This window comes from Amblyomma americanum, chromosome 6 (assembly GCF_052857255.1).
Source record: "Amblyomma americanum isolate KBUSLIRL-KWMA chromosome 6, ASM5285725v1, whole genome shotgun sequence".
NCBI lineage: Eukaryota > Metazoa > Arthropoda > Arachnida > Ixodida > Ixodidae > Amblyomma > Amblyomma americanum.
Window position 1 is genome coordinate 43,698,489 of NC_135502.1, and position 27,986 is coordinate 43,726,474.

At 40.0% G+C, this 27,986-nt stretch overlaps 1 protein-coding gene across 1 annotated transcript; it reads left to right on the forward strand.

Moving 5' to 3' along the window:
- Positions 1-218: 218 nt before the first annotated feature.
- On the forward strand, positions 219-27,965 carry LOC144136723 (polyamine-transporting ATPase 13A3-like). The gene is made up of 30 exons (XM_077669288.1): positions 219-351; positions 924-1,202; positions 1,804-1,971; positions 2,444-2,583; positions 3,153-3,297; positions 4,276-4,410; positions 6,165-6,231; positions 7,037-7,165; positions 8,961-9,110; positions 10,067-10,177; positions 10,265-10,311; positions 10,945-11,133; positions 11,688-11,749; positions 14,019-14,163; positions 14,560-14,643; positions 14,943-15,096; positions 16,151-16,274; positions 16,932-17,056; positions 17,695-17,876; positions 19,091-19,192; positions 19,638-19,717; positions 20,550-20,702; positions 21,534-21,630; positions 22,029-22,101; positions 22,220-22,370; positions 23,869-24,023; positions 24,111-24,199; positions 24,667-24,750; positions 26,339-26,498; positions 27,621-27,965. The coding sequence occupies exons 2-30, from the start codon at positions 1,152-1,154 to the stop codon at positions 27,809-27,811; spliced, it is 3,543 nt and encodes a 1,180-aa protein (XP_077525414.1). The 5' UTR covers positions 219-351; positions 924-1,151; the 3' UTR covers positions 27,812-27,965.
- Positions 27,966-27,986: the final 21 nt, after the last annotated feature.

Below are 27,986 nucleotides of genomic sequence, written 5' to 3' on the forward strand. Positions count from 1 at the left end.
TAGATGAGGGTTATTGGCATGCTCTTTCTTTGACACAGGCTAACTGGCTAATGTAGACAGTTGGCTCATTAAATATTAGTGCTAAATAAAAAATTTCTCTTCGCTTGGACTGTAGTTTTTGTGTAAAACTTTAAGTCTCAGGACTGACCGTGCCCTTATCTTGTGTCTTCTTGAGAGAGGATGCACGAAGAGTTGGGCAAAGTGTGTTAGTGCAGTGATAAAAGTGAACGCCAAGATAACAGCTAGATAGGTACCTGGGCGGCGCCTCTTGCAACGTGTGGCAGTAAGCCGGTGTGGAATGCATGCTGCGAGGGGTTGGCAAGCCAGAATTACGTGCTCACTCTAGATGAAGTAAGCCACTTATTGCTGTATGTTTTTTGGAAGCCCTTGTAGTTGCATGATAACAGAAGTTAGACGCTTTACTGAAACACATTTGTTGTTTAGTTCAGCATATTTTCTTTACGGAAGTTGCTTGTCAATAGCGATGTTTGGTCTAAGAAAACTTGAGTGTCTTTGCAAGCTCATGGGAATTTGTAACCTTTCTTGAAATCTTGAACCCTTTTTGTGTCAAATTTATGTCTGCAATACAACCCTAACCTTTTAATAACATGAACAGAACATGAACATAATGTGCTTATATCCATGCTATTCAAGGCAGTTGGCTACAAAAAAATAAGACTCATTTTATTAGTTCAAATTACAGCTGCATTGTTTCCCATTGGCTTTTTTGCACAACCACCATAGTGAGCTAACTGCACAAATAGAGTAAATAAGCAGTAATTTATAAAGTCTATACACTGTGCTCTAAAAAGTTATTAGTTATATTAGTTGGTGTTTTCAGTGGGATCTGGACAAACTGTGTGTTGCATTTGTGTAGGAAACTGCGCTATCATGTGCTGTACTGTGTGTGGGTTTGTGTGCAGATGTAGATAGAACCAAGGGCGGGCAGAAAGGAAGGCTTTCAACGGACACACAAAGGATGTCTTGCCAGCTATAAAGGGCCCCCCACTGCGTCCCACGAGGCCACTCGTCCTCCCTCTCACTTTTGAGTCCCATTCAATGCCTTCAAGCCTTGGCTTCTGCCATTCTGAGAGACTGTTTGCTGGGCACAGGGGTGAGACGTTCTGCTCCAAAGGTGCACAAACTCAACCATGGGTAAAACCAGTGCTTACAAGATTAACATGGGCTATGAAGATGAAATGGTAAGTTTATCTGTTGTTTGCTTTGGCAGCTAGACTAATTCCTCCCTAAAAGCTTAGTGCAAATGTGGAGGAATGGGTGATACCTCCCAGAATTGTTTAATATAGCTTACTGTAGAATGCATAGGCAAGATTGCCTGGTGAATAAGAAGAAACATCTTGCAGATTAGTAGATTAATTCATTTTGGCTTTTGGCTCTGTAAGGCATTGAGTTATGTAGTGACTGCAAGTATTTACTGTGTAGGAGGAAGGTTTAACCTAAAGCTTTTGCTACCATTTGTTGAAGCCAGTGACCGAATCTGATTCAATCCTTTTCGTCCACTTACACCTCACGCATGTATTAGATCATGCATACTTGTGTTAACACTGGAATACACAAGATAAAATGCTATATATATACCTGTGGACAGATGCCGAAATTTTCTGAATGTGGCCGAATGCAATAAGCAAATCTGTGGTATTATCTGATTTCATATCAGCTTCCTTTTTCTGAGTGAACTTGATGGGATTAACTGCAATGCCATCTTAACATTAATGAATTTGTCTCTCTCTTAAAAGCTGAAGAACTCACTGTACAAATATTTTACTTTTTTTTTATGTGCAGACATTAGAAGGCTACAAATGGGTTCTGAGAAAGGCTGCCATTGGGTGGATTGTGATCATTCTGTCTTTTGGAGTTCCTTTAATACTCTCCTCCTGGAAACGAAGTATTTTGCTCAAGCTGACACATGTATTGTGTCACCCTGATGAGGCACAGAAAGTGCTTCTGAAAGTAAGATCAGCTTTCGATTCTTTGTACCTGCCTTTTATTTGGCTGTACTTGAAACAACGTGCCAGGTGTGGCATAGGGAAACTCTTCAGTGGATCTTATATGCTTCTTTCACATGCAAACAGTATGATTACTTTAAGCTTGTAGTCTTCTTCCCTGATCTTCAGCACTGTTTTTAAGCCCTTTGCAAATATTCGAAGGAAACAGTCCCTTGCTAAATGTTTGCCAAATGCTGTAGTGCCTGTTCTGCCATAATTTAGAAACCTCCCATACAAGTAGAAAATGTGCGTAATTATACAAGAGGTTGCTACTTGTCTACTTACCTTCTTTCTTCAATATTTTTTATACCTTAAAATGATGGATTTACTAAGCTTATTTTGTATGTGCTGAGTTTTATTAATAAAATTAACAACTGAAAGGTACACATTACTAAAGGGTCTGATATTTCCGGACATAACGTTGCTGAATTTTACAGGACAAGTACTCACAAGAGTTCATAGAATCAGTCTTCCAAAGTAGCAGGCCACTGAAAGACGGCTGCAGTTACTGCTACTTTTTCAACAAGCGTATCAAATACATATGGAAGAAAGACCTTCAGCGCTTCGTGAAACTAGAGTAAGGAGGATTTTACAGAATGCGTGTGCAGTTGACTGGTGCATGTATCTAGGACACTGTATTTATCTGTTTGCTTCTTAATGAATGTAATGAGAAAACTGCTTCCTTTCATTTCAAGAGGAAGGTGCAGGCTTCATATTGGTGTTAAAAGAAAATCGCGAAATGTATTTTTTTAGAGCCCCGAAAAATAATGTAACGAAGCATCTAACTGCAAGAAAAAACACATCAGAAAAGGCAGCTTTGCACTCTGAAGTTAACTGCATTTTTGTTCAGGAAGTTTTGGTGCCTTGGATAGCTTATGTGACCGAATTGGTACAATAGCAACATTCAGCTTTGCTTGCAAGTAATGAAAATTGTGTGGGTCTTTGGCCAGGAGTCTTTACTACAACTTTTAGCAATGCTGCTAGACCCTGCTGTCATTATTAAGTGCACATATAAATGCCAATGAGTAGAATTAAAGAAGCACCCATAATAGACCCCGTAAAAGCTATGGCCCAGCCACGTGTGACATGCAGTCTAAGTGTGTTCATGCTATATTGTTTATTATATTTTATTCAATTTTATTTTAGTGGGCTTGAAGTAGACAGCTGCCAAGACTTGCTTACTATGTCATCAGGTCTGTCAGACTCAGATGTTGACTACCAGCAAAGCCTGTTTGGCGAGAACTCACTACTAATAGAGATGACTCCTGTATACAAGCTCGTCGTAAATGAGGTACGTGTTTGAGGCATGATTCATGTGCATAGGTCGTACCAAACAGGATCGTGCATAATTAACTGTACACTGCTGAAGACAAAAAGAAACAGAAGAAAGTGATCTACTGTATCTCGTTTTATACATCAGGTGCAACGCTACGAATGATATGGATGTCCAAAAACAACTTGCTTTTATTTTGTGCCTGGGTGGTCTAAGTCACGAGAAAGTGAGAGTGTGTCGTCAGCAGTAACAGGGCATTTAATCAAGCTCATGGCAAATGTATCATGTAATAAGCCAGTAGGCAAAGCATTTACTGTTTGTAGCTCGCCACAAGGAACGCATTACTTTTTGGTCGTTGGTGTAAGCAGTGCAAACAAAGTGCACCTGATGTATGAAACAGAGTACACTGATAGATAACAAGTTGTGCGCTTTACCGAATGTTTCTAGATATAGCAGCTCATGATTCACTGTTTTACTTACAGATCTGTTACCTAGCTTTGCTTGTGAGATGCATGTTCATACACAGCTAAAATAATACAGAGCAAATTGCAGAGTTGCAACTCATCTTGAATGTTGCCAAGTAGAAACAGGAAGACGTGTCATGCTAATATCATTGTCACTGATACGATTGCACGTAGGCACAGTGAACCTCCCAATTTCTGCTAGCTAAGATGCGAGAACAGTTACAATGCCGAAGTACGTGCCCTACATTACACTAACTGCACCTGTACTTATGAGTATGAGAACATGACAATGTTTATGAAAATGCATCATAACATGGATGTAACATTACTTCCAATAGCAATGGGCACTGCATAGTTTATCCTTTTCTTTTTTTAATTCTACTTTGTTTGCTGTGGTTGACTGTTTTTTAATGTCAGTGAGCATCCAGAAATGTAATTTTTTTCTAGGGTCTGGGTGCTTACAACTTGTACAAACAATGATACACTGTTTGTGCAAAACCGGCTGGAAATAGTTTTCTTTTTAACCTTCTAGGTCTTCAGTCCATTTTATGTGTACCAGTTGTTCATCGTTATTGTGTGGATGGTCCAGCTGTACTACCAGTTTGGTGTTTGCGTCATCTTGCTTTCCATCATATCTGTTAGCGTATCAGTCTGGCAAACACGAAAGGTAGGCTTCCTTTACACTGGAGTTTATTGTGGCTGCTAATACGCATATTTTTCAAAGAACAACAGGCAGTACTACTATAATTATACCTTGTTGTCATTGTTTCATAAAGTGTATGCGAGCATAAGAACTCTCGCATTCATTTTACAACCTCAAGATATATAAATACTTCCACTAATCTTAGTAGTATTTCCAAACATGTCCTTTGTTTTTATTAATAAGCATTATTCTGACAGCTTGAAGTTGACTGTTGAGCACATCACAACAAGTTGAGCAGCATGGATGCAAAAGTGGTAGCACTCATGATGCACTGATTACACCGGTAAAAAAAAAAGAAAGACAGAACATCATTATTTCATTGCATATTACTGTCTTCTCCCTGTTTCATATTTTCATATTTTGTCTCTTTCATATTTTATTAGCTATGAAATGCTGCATTCATTTCAGTAGCATTGGCATCAAGCTCCAATGTATGTGAAGAGTTTGAACTCATTAAAATGATAGTTGTAAAGCCTGATGGTAAGCTCATAGTAGTTGGATGACAGATAAGGTACTTTAAGGCCACCATTTTTGGGTCTGTATGTCGCAAAATTATGAACACATCCTGACATTTCTATGTTCTTTTGACATTGCACTGCTCTCATTCCTCGAAAGTTTGGAAAACTAGTGCCGCATATTAAAGGAAAAGCCTGTTATTAAATAAAGTACAGCTCATAAACCAAGTGCCTTCAGTGCTGTAAAAAAAAAAGTCAGCATATATTACTCAAAATATCCCCTAAAAGTCCCCTACTAAGGGCATCATGTGAGAAGGGAAACACTGCAAAATTAATTAGGTAAAGGCAAGCACAACCGATAGGCTCAAAAAGAGACTGAAAAGTAGTTAACAAAAGAAAAAAAATGTCACTGGAGAAAAGGTAACAGTAAGCTTATAGAGTAAAATGTTAGCCACGACAAATATGGAAAAAGAAACGACACAATGCAAAAAACACAATAGACATAAAACAAAAAGAAGTGGTGAGCTTAACTGATGATTTATTTATGAATTTTAGCATGTCAAAATGTGGCCGCTGCTATCAGAATCACATCTGTGAATCAGTAAACGAAAATAATCAGGAAAAAGTTGAAATTAAACCAATAATAATAACTTTGTAAACATGACACTGGAAAAATATGAAGTGAAAAGTGCAACAAGAACAGTTACATGTTGACAAAAATGTGAGGCTAGAACAAGTAGTGCACCTATTCCAATCAGTGCTAGCATATGGGATAGATGACATAGCTCAAGTAGAGATGAATGACAATGTGATGCATTTAACTTCATGTGTGTGGTTATGCAACAAGTAGAATGCATCAGCTGGATGAAAAAGTCTTGAAAAAGTGAGGAATGGTGGTAAAGCTTGCGCAAAAACATAAGTGAAGCAAATTTACAATGGCTGACTAGTCCTCGCAAAGAATGTGCACCATCTAAAAAAAAAAAAGCATGCAGAAAGGTTTTGCTAGCTGTAATGTAGGCCTGCATTAGATTTTAAGTGGCTGATGCATGCAGGATTAGGTGGAAAGACTGAAGCAAGTTTCTTCACTTGTACAAGCCCACTTTGAGATTTTGGTATTGAAATACTAAATATTAGATAAATCTTTATATTAGATAAATCTAGATAAATATTAGATAAATCTAGATATGAATGTTCTCAGCAGCCTGAAAGTCGAAGCTTGTGGAAGCTTGAACATGTATGCAGCTAGCTAATTTCACCTTTCAGCAAACAAGAGCCCTCAAAGAGGCTGTCCACACAGAGTCTCCTGTGACTGTGCTGAGAGACTCAAATGGTAGGTATGAGAATTATATTTATATGCTTGGCTATCCTTTCAGACAATTGCAGCCCTGTTGTTTGTGTGCAACAGCTCAGCAATAACTAATACAAGAACTGCAGTAAGCACATAAATAAAATGTTACAAAGGTGCCCAGTGTAACATTCTCTGTTGTCTCAGACTGCCTGTCTTTCCAGGGCTTTTGGGCCTAAGAACATAGAGCTCATTTCGCTCACAGCAACTGCAGTGTGTGCGTGTGTGGGGTGGCATATATATACATTTGCATTCTAGTTGTATCATTGTATCTGCTTCTGTCCTTGTTTGCTTACTTGCAGACAGTCAAACCAAAATGACAAACTGCATGCATGCAATTATAAAAGGACAGGCTAATGTCACAGGCTGCGGTTTATGAAGAAGTGACAGTAAGATGTGCGTGCATAAAAGGAACAATTGAAAAGTATCCAACTTTTTCTTGTATTTTTAGCCTGATTTGCAGTGTAACATTGCCAATTCTGAAATAATAATGTGACAGGAATAAGTGAATGAGCGCACCAAACATCAAGGAAAACCATATAATTTGCAGTGTCATTCAACACTGCAAGTAAACATTGTCACCAGCGTGTACTCAAGACAGACAGGAATTACAAAAGGAAAGAAATATTACTACATCACTTCATCTAAGAGCACAGAACAAACAGCACTACTCTGTTTCTCCTATGCAATGATTTCTTGGTGCAAGCTAAGGCAACTGACAAGCTTTCTTACTTCTGGTAAATTCCAGAACAAGCTTTGTATACTTAGTACCTGCATCATCTATGTGCAGAGGTGACCCTGTCTTCCAAGCAGCTTGTGCCTGGCGATGTGATCATCCTTCCTGAGAGCCATCACATCATGGAGTGTGATGCTGTCCTTATTAATGGTGACTGCATTGTCAACGAGAGCATGCTTACAGGTAGGTTTAAATCTGTGTCTTTATTTATTCAGTGCTTTTGTGGCTTTATTGCAGTGTGCCTGAGCACATCAAATCTTTCATGCATGCATGCCTGGAGCAAGAGTTGTTGTCCGGCTAGTTTGCTATCGTCTTGTAAAGCCATAAGGAACTGTACTAAAACACTAAACAGAGAAAGACACATGGACAGCATGAGTGCAAACTAACAGTTGATTTATTCAGAAGCGGTCACTATGAGATATAGAAAAGTTTGATGCATGTGCGTAAGACGCTGTCACGACAGGCCTGGGAAGAAATCGTGCAATCAATGCACCCTACAAGGCAGACTTAGAAAGTGCTAATTCACTTCTGTACAATGCCACTGAACGCAGTTATGCATGTTCTTTATAAAAAAAAGCCTTCCATGATTTCGCATGCTACGGCACTCCTGCCTCTCTCAAAAATCTTTGTCTCATGGAGATGTGGTCCACATTTGTACATTTTGCTGTGCTTTGTTAGAGTTTTGCTTTTTCCCTTATCTCATAAAGAACTTTCATGCTCCCCTGTATGATCATTTGTGCAGTGTCATGTCTGGCCTATGTAGGCCTTGTCACAAGTTAATGGTATTTTGTACACCACTCCTTTCACGCATTTTACAAAAGGCTTTCCATGCTTTATGGTGCAACCACTTTGTCTCTCTCCTTTGGCCTGTGAGAGCAGAGCTGGTCTAGCTTCCTAGGTGCCAAGAGCATCATAGGTTGTGTGTGATCTTATCTATCATGGAAGTGCACTGACGACACTTCAGTGTCATTGTACAGAAGTGAATTTATATTTTTGAATTCTGTCTTGTAGGTTACGTGTGTTGGTGACTACACATTTTTTTCCCAGGCCTCTCATGAAAGATCTTGTGCACATATGCTGACTTATTTATATTTGGTGGCGAAAGCCTCTGAATAAATCAGTTGTTAGTTTGCGCTCGTCCTGTCTGTGTGTCTTTCCTTGCGCCACACTTTTAGCGCAATTCCTTGTCTTTACATCCCCGGAGTTGCATTAGCAGTGTACATGAGTTTTCACCTGGCTTTCTGGCTCATTTGCACTTCGATCTCACACAGAAGTGGAATTAACTATGAGTTTTTGTTAATGCCATATTTTGCACCTACCACAATGGCTTAGCCCAATCGAATCCTGACCATTGCTGCCGGATTTCAGTGGAGGTGAAATGAAAATACACTCATGTGCTATGCAGTGCCAGTGCCATTAAGGAACACCAGTTGGTCACAGTTACATACCTGTAACCCTCTATTACAATGCATTCATAGCCCATGTGCAGCTTTGGGAGGTCAAACTGCACATAATACAAACACAACGTAACATTTGGCTGCAGTACTTGTGTACTTTGTCCAGAATAAATTAACTGATTTGCTATCAATAGGAATTAAATGTTTACAACATATAATTTTGCAATTTGGTGAGCAGTACACTATCTGTCTCAAAGAATGAAAGCCCAAAGTGTTCCCAATCGATTCTTCTGACATACCTTCCATCTTCTGAGCAGCAAACGACATTATTTAATTCACCTTTCTCGGTGAAATGCATTTTTGGTTGTCAGATGGCGTGCTTTAGTTTTTTGGAGAAAGTGAGTGATGTAGCCATTGAGCTTAAGTTATCATTTAATGCTGCTTCTGTGTAAAATATGAGAATAAATACTCAAAGTATTAGCCCAAAAAACCACATATGTGAGTGAGTCTGCGTGACCAACAGAATTAACTCTTAAGTATGCATCGTTCGTTCATACCACGATGGTCTGTGTACATTGCAGGGGAAAGTTTCCCAATCACAAAAGTTCCAGTGTCTGCAGAAGATGGCTACACTTGCTCTGCGAACAAAAGAAATACACTCTTCTGTGGCACAAGTGTACTGCACTCAAGAAGCACTAATGGCAGAGTGGCAGCCATTGTCTACAGGACTGGTGAGATTCCTCGCTAGAGCAGCTGTTGACCAAGAAAAGCATCAACATGCTCTGGATCAGACAATGCTTCTTCTCCACATTTTTAAAAACTAAATCCACTGGCATGACTGAACTTATACTAGTATTCAGTCACTAGTAGATGTTTTAATAAAAGTGGATATACAGGGCGATCATAATTAGTGTTTTAAGGTTAAAAAAAAAGGAACGATGAGTAGCTAGTATTCAAAAATGTTTCTGCACCTAGGTTATGTGGCCAGAATGTCGAAGGGTATTGTTGGCGTCAGTATTCTAATTTAACTGAAATCTGTGAATAAATTCTTAGTCATGCATACAGTGTCCATGTTTATATTGGAAACTTACAGGCCCATGCCCGTGTTCCGAGATATTCGCCTCCAAATTTCCATTTCAGTCTGCACAATTATGCATGCAAGGTGGTGACAGGTGGCGTGAAAACTCGGCCCCAGTGTGACACAGCTGTCACTTATGGAGTTTTTCAATGTCACTTGCCAGAAGCAAATGGAGAAACAGTTGTCAGCTTCACCCGTTGATCTAGGCACTGCCCGATTAAAAGCCATGTGCAAAAGCTGCGTCATGCCAGGAGGAGTTTTGCATCAGTTGTCACTACCTTTCACACAGATTGAGATGGAAATTTGGAGGCGAATTGTCAAAACATGGGTATGCTATGAGAATTCTACCAAATAGAATTTTTTAGAAATACGACGGCCTTGTGTAGGTTTTCAATATAAACACACACTTTAAATGCAGTTGCTAAAAAGTTTAATAATTGATTTTATTTAAATAGAAGATTGACAATTATCCTCTCTCTTTGTTATCCGTGTGTTTTAAAGCACCCCGTGTTTTAAAATTGACTGCACTGCACAGTTTTTTAAAATGTCTCCCTGAAAAGATGAACTTAACAGTAAGAAAGTGCTTCACTAAAGAGGATGCATTTTCAGGTTTTAACACCATGAAAGGAGAACTTGTGAGGTCAATCTTGTTCCCAAAACCGGTTCACTTCAAGCTGCATGCGGATGTGATGAAGTCGATGGTGATATTTCTCATTCTTGGTGGGTGCAGTTTTCTTTTGCATGTATCCTAATGGTGTTCTTTTTGTGCACAGCATGAGCATGACGATCAATTTCTTCTGTGTCTAGGCATACCAGCAATGATCTACACTGGTCTTATATTTAGCAGCCTTGGAGTAAGTACTTTTGTTTCACTTAAATTTATTACCTGCTCAAAAATCTGTAAGATGTGGGATTTGTGACAATAACCTGCATTTTTTAGCGGTTTAAACCAACAGCCTGAAACCACAAATGTATACATTACACATGCATATGCAAATGTCCCTCTAAATTCCAGGCTGTGCAGGAATTCAGATTTACTGTGAATACTCTGTCCCATAATCCACCAAGAGTACATCTTTTTTAAACTTAAAGAATAGATTGTCTTAAACAAAGACAATACTAGGCATAACAATATTGCTTGAAACAATGTTGTGTGGAAGCTGCTATGAGCTAATCATGAGACTGCAAAGCATAATTGTTTGAATTTACTTTATTAGTGGAACATGTTTTATAAAGGTCTTGTGACAAGCTTAACCTTCACTTGTGAAGTTCCTACATTTTTCACTGCTGTGAGAAGTGGTGGTTCACAGTAGCCTGCATTTTGCGATAGTCTGGAGGCAGTTGTACAAAATTTATCCATTCAGTAAACTTTCAATGGTAGCAAAAAAATTGTCTGCTGCTTATAACACTGTGGTAATATTTTGTCGTAGTCGTCAGCTAGATTAAGTTCGGTGTCCCTCCTATCCCGCTGCTCCTCTTCATTTCAGGCATTTGCTCGAGACATAGCCATCATTGTCATTGATGTGGCCACTTTTGTGGTGCCTCCATTGCTGCCCGCTGTACTGACCAGCCTCAATGCCTCAGCTCAGAGGCGTCTGAAGAAGAATGACATCTACTGCCTTAACTCCAGATATATAAATTTCTGTGGAGCACTGAGCGTGGTCTGCTTTGACAAGGTACGTCATAAAGCTGGCACCAGATTCATGCCCAAATATTTCGAAGTGATAGTTGTATGAGATGTCACTTGCAATGTTAGCACTGTTGAAAGACCAAAGTAGCACTAACCATAGACTCTCTACGGGTTACCTATCCCTAACCGACATATGTGGTTCAGCGGTGCTGCAGAAACATACTGAAATACTTAGGACCACTCTTGTGAATACATCTATGATATGACCACTTGCATAAGTAGCTGGTGAATTTTTTGTCAAAATATAGTTATCCGACAAGTGTGAACATTGTCTTTATAGCTATAAGTGTATCCACTGAACATAATTTGAGCTATTTGCTAGTTATCTAAAGCTCTATGAGTATCCATTACGTGAAATTTAAGTTATTCGGTAAACACTTTCATTTGAAGTTTTTTTAATTCGTTTTCAAGAAATTCTTGCTGCCTACATACATTCATCTTGTTGGTTACTTTTCTGTCTCAGCCAGTTAATGTGATAAAAAAAATTTTGTAGGAACAAAGCTAACACCTGCTCCCTTCTTCCTCTTCTGTTTTGTGCAGACAGGAACATTGACAGAGGACTGCCTGGATATAGCAGCTGTTGTCCCATGCGAGAATGCAATGTGAGGCGATAATAGTACTTTCATTATTTGTCCATTGTGTGCAGGTTTGACCATGTAGTTGAAAACGAAAGCTATCTCCAGGAGGCAATGGCAGAGCGAAACTCCATACATTAAGTGCTAAATAGCATAACTACATAAATAAGTAGTCTTCCTGACAACTGAAGCACTTGTTGCTGCATTAATGCCTGAATGTAATAGCAGATGCAGATGATACTAATTTTTCAGAATTCAGTTGTGTTTATCTGTATAAACTAGAATGCTAGGAATGCTTGCATAGAACTTTCACCAGTGATTGCACAGAACAAAAGCATTTGTCTCGTTTTGTGCCAGGATGCACCTCTAGGGCATGGCTCACACACAATAAAATTGCACCTGGCTTACAATTTCTTCATGATTTCTGCGTCAAGCACAATACAAAATAAGTAGGTCGTGTACTTTTCAGTGTTTATTTCTAAGAAATATTGGTGGGTGTTTTTCGGCTAGTTATATGGTGCAGCTGCTAAAAACAGGGTTATCGGCGAAAATAATTCTCTGAGGTTACAAACGGGGTGATAGACGCCAAGAGCACCAATTTTTGTACCTGACTGCTGTATAAGCTATGCACAGTTGGTTGTAGTTGTAGGCAAGTAGTTGACCTTGCTTACTTAAGTGTTTCAGCATGCTTGTGTTGACAGCATTGAAGTTCGAAAATGCATGTTGAACATTAGTATTGCAGTCTCAGAAAGTGCACACTTCAGGAGCCTTCTGCTGATGCCCGATTCCACAAGTTTCATACCAAAGAGAGCACACATCTCGTATACGAGGTTCTCCAACTTGAGAGTCTTTGTAACCTTGAGTATAACGAGGCAGATGTCTCGTATAGGAAGGCCATTCTCAGAAGTTTTTGCGAACAGTCTAGAGATTAGACAAGTGCTTTTGGCCTTTGGCTCCTCTCTCAATGGCGTCAGTACTTTTGAAAAAAGGTAACATTGGGCACCAATGCTTCACAACATTGGTGAGAGCCTGACTGAAGCCAAGATAGAGGGCTCACTGTGCAGGGGTTGTTTCATTCGAGACACAATGAAGGATAGAGAATTGTTAAATTAATGCCACAGACTGTGGCAACACTTTTCGAGAAGCATGGTCCAGTATTGTTCTGCTGATGTGGCCAATTCTTTTTCCCATATGCTCGGCCGAATCCAATCTTTCTTCACCATAGATAAATAAAAGATGTTCTACGCATCTATTAACAAAATTAATATGAATGACATATTTCCTACAATCAAGTCGGCTGCACGCTAAGGTGCTCGGCCATGCCCACTATCTCTTTGAAATATGAAAAATACATTTTGGTGATAATTTTTGTCGATGTTAGTTTAAAATTTCGCCTGTACTGTTATGAGTGCCTTTTCAGCATTTCGGCACTTTGAAAAGGAAAAGAGTAAGAAAGTTTGTTGGCAGAAACTGTTGTTGGCTAGTCTCAGCATGCTCAGGTATCAGTGCTTTTTAGTTTTAACCAATTCCATATTTTTTCTACCGGGGGATGTCTCGTGTTTTCACTTAAAACCGGGAATTTTCTAAGTTTTATGTCAGCACGAGTAAACTTTTTCATTGTTCAAGTTTTCTTAGAGTCAAGATCGACTAAAGCGAAAGAAGCTACAAACCACGTTTAAGTTTTGTTGAATGCAAAAAATACTTGGTCCATATTCAAAAGTGTGATCAGATGCTGTTTAACTACTTATTCTTGCTCCCATATAACCACTGTCAATTTAATAAAATAAAAAGCATTGACACACAAGAAAGACTGTTTTACTTTTGCTGTTAGTCAAGATTTCCATGCAATCCATACTACCCGCATTCTCTTCAATACCAATGTTCTCAAATGCTAGAGAAATTCTTAAAACAGATTTGTTATCATGAGTACCGAGCAGTAGATCATTTCACTGTCAAGTGACCAAGCTCTCTAAATTCTGGTGTTTTGATTTCTGAAACTGCAACCTGAAACTACTACGGTCACTCTATCATCAGTACTACATGCTTCAAAACTTTATTGTGACTGACTGGAAATGAAAGGACATTGCTTGCATTCAAAAACAGGCTGAACACAGAACTAATGTTAGTGCCTTTGTGTTTGCACCTTTGGCCCATAATGCTGAGCTTTTTCCTTGAAACTGTCAGCATGCAAATTGTAGCTCGCACTACTGATAATTAGCTGTTGCTTTGTTCTGGTGCCACCCAGCAGTATATTTGTGCAGTTGCTTTACCTTCAAGCATATTTTGGGTCCTGCAGGTTGCAGCCAGTTGTAAACAACCTCAAGATCCTCCCACATGGCCCCATGCTTGTGGCCCTTGCAACATGTCACTCCTTGCATCTCATTCGTGGTGAAGTGGTGGGGTATGAAATGGACATCAAGACGCTGCAGACCATTGATTGGGTAAATACGAGACATTGCAGTAGCATTGATGGTAATATGAAGTTTTGCGTGCAAGAAACAATTTAATGTACGGCACTGAAGCTGCTTTCATTGGTGGCTGCAATTAGTTAGCAGGGTTTTTGCTGACATCGTAGATATCCAGAACAGTTATGGCTGCCATACTTTGGCGTGAACAAAATACAATATGTCCTGATCTGACAATGGTGAGCACATCATTGTTTGTTATTCTAAAGTTCTTTACATTACTCCCATCTGTCAAGTCCAGCAATATAAAACATGAGCCTCTACAATATGATTCATTACAGTTAACCTTCTGTTTACAAGTACTATAACTATATGAAATTGGCTGCAGTGCCATTCTTGTGCATAAACCCGAATGTTTCGTTTGCTGTACAGAAGCTTGAAGAACCTAAGCTTGGTGAGCCTGTTCCCTTTGACAAGATACCAGCTCGCATTGTGATGCCAAGAAATGTAAGACTGGTGAGTGTAACCCTTTCCTTATGTGTGCTTTTTTCCTTGGCACAAGTAAATGGTTAGTCACACATTGTATTACATGTCTTTAAGATGTCTTGTCATAATAATATTCAAATAGTGGTGCACTTATGGTGCAGTTAGGCACTTTAGAGTTCGGGTGTGTGACCAAGGCTTAGATTAAGACTAGTTTTTCTTCAGCTAAGATCGCTTATGTGGACTAGTGAATAGCTATTGGCGTTCACACATGCACAGCCATGCACAGCTTATTGACTGCTCACTCTTGCTCCCTCTCACTCCCTGCACAGAGTAGCCCAAGCTTGGGAATTGTGAGGCAATTCCCGTTCGAGTCCCAGCTGCAAAGGGCGACTGTGGTTGTCACAGCAGCAAGCAGCAACCTTTTCCATGTCTATTGCAAAGGTGCCCCAGAGATCGTCCAGACGCTGTGCTTGCCAGCAACTGGTACAAAACGTGTTTTTTACCTAAATCTACCGAGAGCTATCAAGTGATAACATATAGAGAAGCATGTGTAGGGTTTCGTGTAGGCTTCAAAATGTCTATGTAAATGGCATATGCTGGTCGTTACAGACTGGTAAACGCAAGACACTGTGTTAAAACGTTGGCACTGACCTGCAGTTTTATTACGTTATGCTGCCTCGGCAGTCCACCTGCTCCTGATGCACAAGAAAGGTGCACATGAATAATTTAACTCTTTGAGGTGCAGTGTACACAACTGTGCCTATAACGAACTCCCAGCTTTTTCTCAGGGTGTGCTACACTTTGCAATCATTGGTTTGCTTCAGCCGAATTTATCATCCTTCATATCACAAATGGGGTTTTTTTATGCAAGCTAGTGAACACAGTAAATAACATTTATCGAAACAGTGAGCATGGTAACACGTCTTTTGCCATTTTCATGCAAGCAGGTTTCACCACCAGTAATTCCCCCCCGTATTTCCAAAGGCATGTGCATCTTCAGAACGGAAAGTGATTGCATGGTACCTTAGGGTGCTTATTTCACAATTTCTCATATATAAGTTAAAATTTCCAACCATTGTGACATTGTATGAAATTCTGTACATGCCAGTAAAAAAATTAACCGTTGGTATGTTATGTTGGAAAAGAGGCAAATTGGCTTTTTTGACACCTAGATGTACTATTCAAATGCAAGAATATTTCTTTTCATTTTAAATAATGTGAGGTGTCTGAAATGGTTAAACGCATATAGCTTGTTTAGGACTGCGCAGGCAACGAGAAGGGAGAAGTGTCTTGTATCGCTTGGAGAGCCATAAAAGCACAGAAAGCAGCAACAGTGAAAGCGTACCCCACCAAAACTAACTTGATTTGACAAACTAAAAATAATTACTGCCTTTTAGTCCTAAGATGGAGAAAAAAAAGATAAAGAGTGACCTGCATCATGTTAAAATGAACAAGTAGTATTGATGGGAACAGTTGTATAATTGCTTTTATTGGTATACTAGTAGACATCTCAGTGCTGACTCACCCACACGTGCAGTTCCAGAGAACTTCAGAGAGGCACTGGAGAGCTACACGAGGCATGGGCTTCGAGTTCTGGCTGTTGCATCAAAAGCGCTACCAAACGACACTACATGGGACCAGGCACTGCACTTGCTTCCAAGGCATGCACCACCTTAACTAAAGCAATCTAGCCATGAAGAATGCGGTAGTACTGCGGCTTTTCATTACATAAGTTTGGCTCTTCTGAGCTGTAAAAATAATCTAAAGGAAATATAAGAATCATACAGCTTTGATGCACACTGCAGCTAATTTTCCTCGCATTGCATAAACTTTGTACTCGGTCCTTTGGACAGAACACATGTCTGGACACAGACATTTGATCTTCATGATAAATGAGCAAGTGGTACTTGTCGTTTGAACCTGCTATTGCTATGACAGAAGGCTTGACAGCAACTGCATTTCCTGCAGACTGCACCAATTTGTACTGTGGCTAGTTGTTACGCATCAATATGCGACCCTTCTTCGCGGTTTTTATTCTTTGCTACTGAAAACATTGTTTCACATCCTCTCAGTTCTCACTGTGAAATTCAGGATATGAACTTTTATTTAATGAGCCATGTTGCCTCTCTGGGGCTACGTATACCTAAAAACAAACTGCTTTGGTTTTTAGGTCCACCTACTAGTGATAGAACTTCCTAGTGCGAAGTTCTGTCTTTGCTTCACTACCTCTGGCAACCACTAGCATTTCAAGTAATACTGAATACTGCCTCGATGTTGAGTGGTATAGTATTTGATTCCAGATGTTTGGTTTTTCACAGAGCAGAACTTGAGTACGACCTGCATTTTAGAGGGTTCATCGTGCTTCAAAACAAGCTGAAACCTGAGAGCATATCAACCATCACTGCTCTAGAAGATGCACTCATAAAAACTGTGATGGTCACAGGTAAGTACTGATTCAGCTTGCATTTCTTGCATCTCAAATGACTGCTTCCAGTGGTCACATGTAATAACAAAAGTACATATGGTGCACTTTTCAGTGAAAGTTTTATTGCTTGGACACGCTTTGCGAAGCAGGTGATGCTCCACAGCTAATGTCTTGCAAGACTAAGCATTTGCTTTCCAGTTCTTGAACTACTCGTGGTTTATATGATTACTGCTGATAAGTTTAGTGGGTAGGAAGCATTTAGAGGCTGATATCTTTTTATTCTGCCAGTTTATATGTTAACCCAGTTTATGCATTTTTTGTTAGTAAACAAGTGGACTGCAATTTTAACATTTATATACAGTTAAAAATGTCGTGTCAAAACAGCATATATCTTTGGCAAGTTCAAACTGATGCTTGCACCTTGACAAGCAAAGTTGTAAGCTTAGATGACAAACACAGACTACTATATAAAAACTTGCCAGAAAATATACTGATCACCTCGGAGCCAAACATATTCTCTCAGTTCTCTCTTTCACATATTTACTCTACTACCTTGGTGTACTGCAGATCATTGGCATTATTTGTTTCCTCCAGCACCATCACACACAATGTACTGATGCCTGGCTTGTCTTTCGCTCCATATCATGCCTTTTCAGGAGACAACCTACTGACAGCCGTTGCAGTGGCCAGGGACTGTAACATGATCAAGGAAGCTGATGCGGTGATTCAAGTTGAGGCTGAAGCTGCTCAGCATGGAACCATTAGGGCTGTGTACAACTACATCAAGCTACCTGGATTGAGCGAAAAGATTCCACTCTCCTACAAAGCATCAGCAGATGTAAGCTATCTGGCCGGTGCTGGCTGAATCTGTAGTGTGCTCCATGATTAGCTGGCAATGATTAATGTTGTAACTGAGATTAAGGTCCCCCTTTTTTTCCCCGAAATGTGGTGAAGAAACAACTATCCATGTAGCAACATGGACAATAGCATCTGAAAACCATAACTGCATGCAAATGTTGGTACTGCAGTGTTTGTGCTCTTCACTCAAGCGCGACAAAGGTTGTATGAGCGAATGCTTCGACATTCTTTTTGCAACCTCTGTGATTTAGATCCCCTGTGTCATGTGAAGTAGAGATCTAAGATATGGCGTTTGTTAGAGGCTAGTAACCTTGTTGCTGATGATGATAGCATTGACACTGTGGAGAACCGAGACGTGTTGCAATGTGGCATGTGTGCACTACTGCACGTTGCGCTAGATGGTAACATGGATGGCCACATTGCCATAGTCCTATGACGGTTGTCTTGCAGTTGTTTTCTTAACGAGAATCAAGATGACCTCAGAGCAAACAAAGAAAAAGCATAGGAACAAAGATAGTTGCGCTTACTGATTTTATGCTAGTGTTATAGTGAACAAAGCTGCTGTATTCAGTGTGACAGCATTGCGTCTAAGGTGTGCAGTAGCAGCAGCACTGGCAAAAGCAGTTATTTACTCATTGTAGACACTATAGTGATTTTGCACCTCTCGATAAACTCAACACGATGAATGAGCTTACACTGAGGATAAGTGATCTTTCAAGCTTACAAACAGAAGGGTTCCGAAAGACTGCTTAAACAAAAAACATTGAAACACTTTCCATTTTTCCACACGACTTGCAGTTTTATGGCTTGCACCTCTCCATGGAGAATGAGACAGAGGAATTTAGATTTTTTTCATCAGTGCAGAAACAGTGCAGTTTTTTGCGCATCATAGTTCCATAAAGTTTTGCTGCAAAGCTTCATAGCGTAATGCCGGGTTCCTTAATTCTATTTTTTTACTAGGGGGGAGCTGGGTGTTTCTATGACACACTTACAGCTGATGACATGCAGCTGTTGAACACTTTTCGACTTACTGCCCCCTTTCTTAAAGCTTTAATCTGTGTTCTTAATGTGTGGAGCTGCAAGTGGTAATATCACAAGGATGCAAGGTTACAACCATTGTACATTAGCATCTAAAGGAGGTAACCAAAAACTGAGAAAACATGAAGAAATTGAATTTATTGTATATATTTTCAGGACATTGCAGTGCCACTGCTTTCAGACTGCAGTTACCATCTGGCAGTTGATGGCAGAACATTCAACCTAATTCGGCTACACGACAAGCTTCTATTTGAAAAGGTAAAGAATTTTAAAAATCAAATTTATGCTAAACTTGGCTCACATCAACATCCTTCATAGAAATCGCTCTTTCAGGGTAGTGCCAACAGCGCTAAATCAGCGAGTTTGAGGATATGAATGCAGTTTTTTGGCATGGGAGTGGCAAATTAACCAGTGTTTTTGCCAGCATGCAGTGAAGCTGCATGCTTGCACTTGTTCTTACAGTAGCATGATTGACCAATGATAGTAGATTCCAAGTGCCTATGCAATTGCAGAATGTAAATTTTTTGCTCATGTACTGACTGAGAAAAAAGAACTGAATTATAAGATTTAGTTCAAACCTTTTCAGTGCTGGCCTAGATTCTAAATTTAAAGCTGCATTACTAAATGAACTTAAAATTTTGGACATGAATGGTGCAACCGTAACAAAACTATCGCTTTTGGGTTGCTTCTTTTTTTTCGTCAGCTTGTTCACAAAGGCAAAGTGTTCGCCAGGATGCTACCTGAGCAAAAGTTGCAACTCATTGAAGCTCTTCAGGACATTGGGTAATAACTCTTGGTTCCATTTTTATCTCAAAACTTGCCATGATGATGCCCAGCTTGAAAGCAAAATATTTGTTGAGTGCCGCTCCAGCACTCTTGCTGTTTCAGTGCATAAACATTGTGCAGCAAAGTGGTGCATAAACATTGTGCAGCAAAGTGGAGGTTAAAATAATTGTTGTTGGGAATCAGTGGAAAGAAGAGCTTTAGGGGCCGTAATTTATTTATGGTTTCATTTTACATTATAACATTATTACTTTACCTTACATTTTTTTTAAGAAAGGGAAAGAAATGAACAGCAAATCAGTTCCTAGCTGTACTATTAAGGTAGGATGGGAAGAGCGATGGTCAGATTTTCATTCTGTGCACGTCAGCTTTCATTTTGCAGAATATATTCAAAGGTCCGCACTGAGCACACAAACTGACATTGCACATTGTAATTGAGTCTGCAACTTCTTTTCTGATGCTGGAAGCATGTTTTGGTGTTTTCATTTTAATTATCTGCCACAAATTTAATTTGTCAGAAAAATGAAGTTATACTGCCTGTTCCTTCTAACCACTAAATACAAAAATTTTTTCATGCCAGTCCGCTGCACCATGCCCAACTGTCAGGAGTTATGATGTGCATTTGAAAAGGCAATTTTACCTTACATGACCTGCACATGAATCAGCTAAGGTTTGTTTACTGTAGGGGGCATAAGAGATATCTTAGGACTTGTTTATAACATGTCAGCTCTCTTCATTATATTACTGTATTACAGTATTTGTTTTGATGAAATGCAATGCACTGAAGCGCTTGGCTAGTTATTGTGTTGTGTGTGGTGGGGGCCATTTGTAGGCACCAGGTTGGCATGTGTGGCGATGGGGCTAATGACTGCGGAGCACTCAAAGCAGCTCATGCCGGTGTGTCCCTGTCCGTGGCTGAGGCATCTGTGGCATCCCCATTCACTGCTCAGCGTCAGAACATCGAGTGCATGATTGATGTGATAAGGTGAGGAAACTAAAACATGCTGCCGCCATTTTCCCCTTCACCTCATCATTCATTGCACACGACTGTGTGATACCAATCATGAAATGCAAAGGTGATTACTGATAACACTGCTCATTCATCTTTTTGTTTGAACACAAGAGACATAATGAGGGGCACATATGCAGGAAATTGTTTGGCACTTTGACAACACCTTGGATCAGCAGGTTTTTTTACTTGAATTTTTAGTGGGAAATTCGTTTCTGCTCATTAGCCGTAGTTACTCTCTTCAATGTAAAACAGACAAACTAGTGGGAACTTACCTTTTTCAGGACAGTGCATGTACTTCTTGTTAAAAAGTAAATATCTACCCTTCCTCTCTTGATTTTGCAGCTGAAATGTACGTGTGAAGCTTGCTATCCAAATTACAAAGAACATGCTACTGAATATCTGTCATCCTGTTTTCTTAAACGTATGCACATGACTCAAAGCAGCTGCCATCAACATGAGTGCAGTAAGTTGGCTAGAAAGCCTACCACAGCTGAACCCATGAAAGCAAATAAGACAGTAACTATGATATAATGAAAGCATCATGTGTTTCAGTGTAAATGCAAAACACTTGACACTCTGTTGACTCCATGGAGAGTCGGTTTAAATGGACAAGCAGGTTTTCAGCATTCCCTTTGTTGTTGTTGCAGCTAGTCTTAGCACTGTAGTGTCATAGAGTAGTGGCATTTGTAAACATAGCTAGCTGATTTTGCATGCTGGGCTGTCTACTGTTTATTCGAATTCTTTTGACAGTGGAAAACTAAGCTCACTAATCTGAAAGAGCTTTCTTCTTTTACACTATTGCAGGGAAGGCCGTGCAACACTCGCGGCAACATTTGGTGCGTTTCGTTACATGGTCTCCTACTGCTTTGTGCTCTTGGTGGGAGCCCTTTTCCTGTTTTGGGTGAGCACGTATTGACAGATATGTCATGATTTCGAGCCAGGATATGTTAATCACTGGTAAATTTTCTGCTACCATACATTACAACAGTACACAAGTGGCACTATTGGGGACAAAAGTCCCCAGGACATGTGAGCGGCTGCTGAAGCCAATAGCTTTGTTATGAGGTGACCCGAGATTACACTTGGGGAAGTAACAAAGCAGCAAAAAGTATACTGTTAGCATTCTTGCTTGCTCTTGTAGACCTGGTAGCTGTTCTTCAAGTCAGGTATCCTGTGCAAACTGCATTTGTTTGGAGGAAGCTTTGAATCTCGTACCTGAAGACATTTTACCGTACAGAGCACTTTAGTAGTATTTTTATCGCTTTAAGATTACCAACAAGACTAAACTATTTTCTGCAGGATGGACAAAAGCCATCAGAAGGTGCCTATGTTTTCATTGACGTCTTCATCAGTCTCGTTCCACCTATGATTTGTAAGTACCATTTGCGAGCATGAATGATATGTGCCAATGTCATAGTAGACACTCACTGCATCTACCGTACTTGTGAATGCCAGCGCATTTGATTTCATATTTTTTATTGTTTATTTAGTTGGAACAACTGAGCCATACCCTGCACTCACCAGGAGAGCACCTGCTAAAAGCATCTCAAATGTTGTATCAATTTTTTCCATTCTGTCTTTCATTGTGATACAAACTGGCTTTCACACAGTGGCCTACGTCTTCTGCATTCAACAACCATGGTGAGTACATTAAGCTAGTAGCTCATGACACAGGTATTTATGGCAACTGTTGGTGAATTATTAGGCTGTATATAATTATGCTTCCCAAGTTTGTATCTATTCAATAACGAAAGGCCAATCATTGCAAGAAGCTCTGTTTTATGGGCTTTAAGTAACGTTCTGTAGAGCTTGCATCTATGGCAGATGAATTAGCTTCATATATCTACTGTGTCCTGTATTTAAAGACCCCCACTAATTGAAAAACATACTCTCCAAAAAAAAAGTTGCAAACATGAGCAGTATTTTATTTAAAATATGTATTTATTTATTTACAGTACACTCTGCAGCGCCAAAGCATTTTAGGAGGGGAGTGGGTACATCTTAAAGTGATGAGTACGTGAATATAATCACACCAAAAGGGAGGGATGACAAAGGAGCAATGCATTAAGATCAGTAGAACAGAAAACAAACACACACACACACAAAAACAAGCAAGCGCTTCAGGATAAAGCGTGCAGTCAATGGTTTAAAAGAACAGTGCAATTACAAATCACTGATTAGACTTAAAGATATATCTCAGGGAGCACCCACAACTTCAACCGGCAACTTATTCCATTCGGAAATACTATGGGGAAAAAAAGAATAATTCATGTAGTTTGTTTTGCAGGTAATTTCGCGTATTTTGAAACTGTGGTCTCTTCTGTTTGAAACATAATGGGGTTATATAAGCTTGTCAAGGTATGTAAGCTTGTCAATGCCTGTAGAGTCAGTGTATATTGCATGCAGTAGTTTCAGGTACACCAAGCTTTCAGTTTAAAGAAGAAAGGTAATGTCCAAAATGGAATGAAAACATTGGCTGCCAGTCACTGCAAACACTTAGAATGCCTTAAAGTAGGCATCCTAACCGTTATCAAAGGTGGCACCATTTTGCTTTGTGCAAGACGGCATCACCTGTTTGTGTCATTTCAACTGTCAGCCATGTTGGCTTGTCGCAGCCTTGCAACAGAACCCAACAATCTTCAGAAAATGAATTGTGTTCACTGCAGTTTCAATATATTAATGGTCAGGTATATGCAGGGGGCAGACAAGGTGGTACTTCAGCCTTTGTTCAGTGTAGGTGTTTAATTAATTAATTATTAATTGTTTACAAATGCAAGATACTTTTGATTCTAGGAACCCTCCCACTCCCTAATTTCATGGGTCCAAATTTGGAGGATAGGAGTCCAAGGGCATAATCTCACTGAATGCTGTGTTTGTCCTAGCATAAACTAACTAATTTTTAATTTCACTCCCTCCTTTACCCTTCCCTTACGGCGCGGTTCAGGTGTCCAACGATATATGAGACAGATACTGCACCATTTCCTTTCCCCCCAAAACCAATTATTATTATTATTAGTCATCAAGATAGCTGGCCACCATTAATGTCTCATAACTTACAACCATGCAATATTTTAATTAGTGTTGTGGCACAATCAGCTAAAGAAAAGCACTTGTTGGTAATGCTACTGTCTTCTTGCAGGTACACGCCTTTTGTGTTTGACAAAAATCTTGTGCACACGCCACCACAGTCATATGTAGCCACTGCAGTTCTGAGTGTGAACTGCATGTCCTATGTTATTGCTGCTGTGATCTTCTCCCCTGGACCTCCCTTCAGGAAAAGCATCATATCAAACAGTATGTAATTACTCATTGCTTTAGACAAAATTGGAGAGATTGGTTGTGCTCTGCAGTGAAAAAGTTTTTTTTTGTTATTGTTTTCAGAACTGTATTTGGCTGTTGTCGTGGTGGAATTTGCTGTTGTGTCTTATGTCATACTGTACCCAGCAGAGTTCGTACGGAACTATATCAATGTAAGTAAAACCATTTGCACTGCAGCTGCAACGTCTGTTGTGGCTCAGCGTAATAAAAACTTAAAACAAGCTGTGTTGATACTGCTTATTTTACCTTTATTACAATAATTACTATATGCATGGACTAAGTGCGCAGGTGTACTGTGATGCTCACAAAAGTACCCGCTAATAGCATAAAAACAGGCAATAGCATTAGCTAAATATTTCAGCGCATTTCAGAAATGCATTACTCCTTTTCCTTGCTAGATGTTAAGAGACCATCAGCAGTGGCCTTTATGGCTTATGTTTTAATAGCATAGTCTGGAAGCATGAGTAGCCGCACACCTGTGCATTCTTACAGTCAGAGGTATCCAGTGCTATTCTCAAAGTCAGGGCTCTAACTAATGCTATTTATGTCAGTCTTCAGATACAGTGCATACTGAATGGGAAAGTTTACTAGATCTCCGTTTGTTCTTGCTCTCTTACAGTTCAAGGAGGCTCCACAATACGAGTTTCACGCATTTCTCTTTGTCCTGTCCTTGTTGAATTTTATCTTTTCATACATATGGGAGGTGAGTTCTGTTCGTTTTTGCAAGTCTTTTGCTTTTTCCTTCTCTGTGGCTTGCATCTCAATAAGGTTGAACATGAAGGGTTCTGGTTATTTCGTGCCTGTTCTGAAATGGGCTTGTTCACTCTAAATGCTGCTCTGCATCTAAAGCAAAGACTTTTATCACCATCAAAGTTATTTTAGCTTAATTTTCACAAATAATCATGTTAATCTCAGATCTCGGAACAGAAGCGATCAAGTTGCATTACACTGGCCCATACTTTTTACATTTACTAATCATTATACAGAGCATTGTGCACAGCATATCCAGTAGTTCTCATAGTAGTGTGCACTGTTGTATTGATAATGCTTAATAAAGTTTAGAGCACTAGTGAGTGCAATGGCATTCCTTGACGTTTTCTACCTGTCGACATTCTTTCACAACTGCATTTACTGAACTAGTTTAGGGCACTGTAAACCACATCTCCAACGCAGCTCGCGGTCACAGCCATTTAAAAACAATAAATGGGGCATGCTCAAATTATGGTCCACTACTGTGAAGGTACTGCAGGCTATTGATCATCTGCACTCATTTCTGCTGTCGACACTCTTGTGCTGTTTCCTTATTCCTTGGACCAATATCTCAGCGCTCTGGAAAGAGCTGCATCACGCTTCTCAACACTTTAAACCGTGCAAGCGTTTCCATGTGCCTCAAGGCTTTGCTGCACTTTGAAACTTTCATGCTTGGTACATTGAACCACTAACGATGAGCTTAGATTAACATTCAGAGTTTGTTTTTTTGTTGATCACAGTAGTTTAAAAAGGCCTGGAATCACCAAACAAGCAGGATGAGTAAAGATATTTGGAAGGCAGAGTATGCCACCTCTCAGTTGCACTGCCCTATTCGGCATGTACTGAAGCTTGCATGCAGCTGGAGTGCAAGTCAAGCTCTCTTTTATTTCTCATAACGGTAGCCTTCCCAAGACTTTTGGTCTGCAAGATGTGCTTATAGCCGAAAGCATGAGCAGGCAACCCCATGATGATATCTGCATACCAGTGCCAACATGGACCAGATGGGGGTGCAAGAACTGTTTATCAGTGTACAAAACCTCATAAAAATTCACATAAATACAATTATTTCTTGCTGAGTACAGGTAGCAAAAATATGATAGTAATAGTCTTGTTAATTTTTTTCTATAACAACACACTTATGCAAAACTAAAAGGTTGTTACCTGCTCGCACTTTGGCTCGAATTTGCCTGTGCTCCTGTTTCCGCAGGCTGCCGCCACCTTTTTGGCATTAGGAAGGTGGGCCGTTGCTCCCAGAGACACAAGTTAAAACGAATCAAAATGAAAGAATAGGGGAAGCAAGGTGGGGGAGATGTAAAAAGCTAGATATTGCACCTTTTCATTCCGTGCTCTTGTTAGGTGCTCGAAAAAAGTACACCGAGGATGACATTGCTCATAAAGCAAGAGCTGTTTCGGGACCTCTGATTCACCAATGTCGGTGCTTTATTCTCAGGCTCATTCAATTTTTACCTTGCAATATGCAGTGCAGCAGCTGGTGTGTCCTCCTGTGAAACTGCCTATTTATTTGAGCACTTCTTTTTCAGGTTTTCTTGGTCCAGCAATTTCTGGTTAATGTTGTCATGCCTCAGCTGCATCACTGGAGGGGACCTCGTCGGCTGCATGAAAAGCTGGAACGGGACCTCATCCATGATCCTACATGGCCTCCTGTCAACACTGCAGCTAGCATCGAGGACAGGCCACCTTGTAAGTAGCCTTTTCACTGCGCTGCCTGCTAGTAGTGCCACTAACCTTCGCATTCAACCTTTTAAAAATCATGACAATACGCCTATATGCTGGAACAAATGAAATAAATGCATAGGGCTGCAGCAAGACAGTGAAGCTGCAAGCAAATTTCAGCATTTTACCAGTAATCTTATAATATGCACATGCGCCTTTTGTCAAAAATACACAGGCCACTTCATGATTGCACCAGGCAGTTTCTGGGTGTGTGACACCGTTGCCACTCTGAGGTAGTAAAAAGCAAGAAGGACAGTTGTTTCCACTTTCCAAACTTGTGGAGATCCAGGGCTGCCAAAGAAGGCTAAAAGCATGGTCTGGAAGCAGCCCTGCTCAATTGTGAAGTGGCCTGCATATTTCAGGAGAATTTGCATACAGGTTTTCAGGCAATAATTGGTGTTTGCCAGTGGCTTCACTGTATTTTTCATGCTCATAATAAATTAAGGCATTGCTATTTTCGTTACAAAAGAGTTCATATTTCAATAAGCAAGATTTCTTGCCAGTAACAAAACTTGAATACAATGCTGCATCTGAGAGCCACTTATTTTCCCAACATGCTGTTCAAAATGTTGGTGCTGCTACGGGGACTGCAGTAATAGCAATCATATTCCCTGTTAATGAAAGCTAAGGAGCTGTCTCAACCTGCACCTCTGAGTATTCAGACTGTTGAGGGTTTTTGGTAACATAGAACAGCACAACTATATACTAGGAGAAGTTTTGCTGATCGCGCTAATGAAGGTAAATAAAACCCCGAGCTCCCTTTAACTAGCAAGGTTTAGAACTCTAAAAGTATTACAGAGTCTCAAATGGTTCCCAGATCACAGCATTGGTAAAAACAACAGGCTGAGGGAATAAAATGTACTCGTGACATCTGTTTGAACTATGTGTGTTTTGAAATGCTGGCATGTTTCTTGGCTTGAAAGATGTCCTCTAGAAAGAGGAGGTTAAATAGAGGGGAAGGGAATAATTTTACTTGACATCAAAGTAAATGCCAAGCATGTATTCAACCTGCCACACAACAGTGCATAAGGTCAGTTTATTGCTGCACTTTGCCACTGTGATGCTACAATGGCCGATTTTGCATTTCAGCATCTCCTGACCACGATTCTTCATCAGCAGCCCTGCTCAATTTGCCTACCAGGGAAAAGCAAACCTCGAAACTGAAGTTCCAGTCGGAGGAGACGCATGAAATGAGTGTAGTTGGCAGGCCTACTCTCTCATTTTCTACATTCCGGGGCAGCAGCAAGAAACGGAAGAATGAAGCTGCAAGGTGTGACTAGCACGAAAATGAACCGTTGGTATTTCGATATTGCATGCATATGTTAGCACTACAGTCACGCGAGCTAAAAAAACCGCAACAGCAGTCATTTTGCATGCATTTAACTAATGGTGACATGCATTGTTAATATGCAATAAACATACCTAATGCACTGACTTGCGTGATTGTCTCACATT

Bases quoted from the DNA above. Each gene is read 5' to 3' on its own strand.
- LOC144136723 (XM_077669288.1), top strand. From the start codon at position 1,152: ATGGGTAAAACCAGTGCTTACAAGATTAACATGGGCTATGAAGATGAA. The intron at 14,164-14,559 runs GTAAATACGAGA...TTTGCTGTACAG, and splicing joins CGCTGCAGACCATTGATTGG to AAGCTTGAAGAACCTAAGCT. The intron at 19,718-20,549 runs GTAATAACTCTT...GGCCATTTGTAG, and splicing joins GAAGCTCTTCAGGACATTGG to GCACCAGGTTGGCATGTGTG.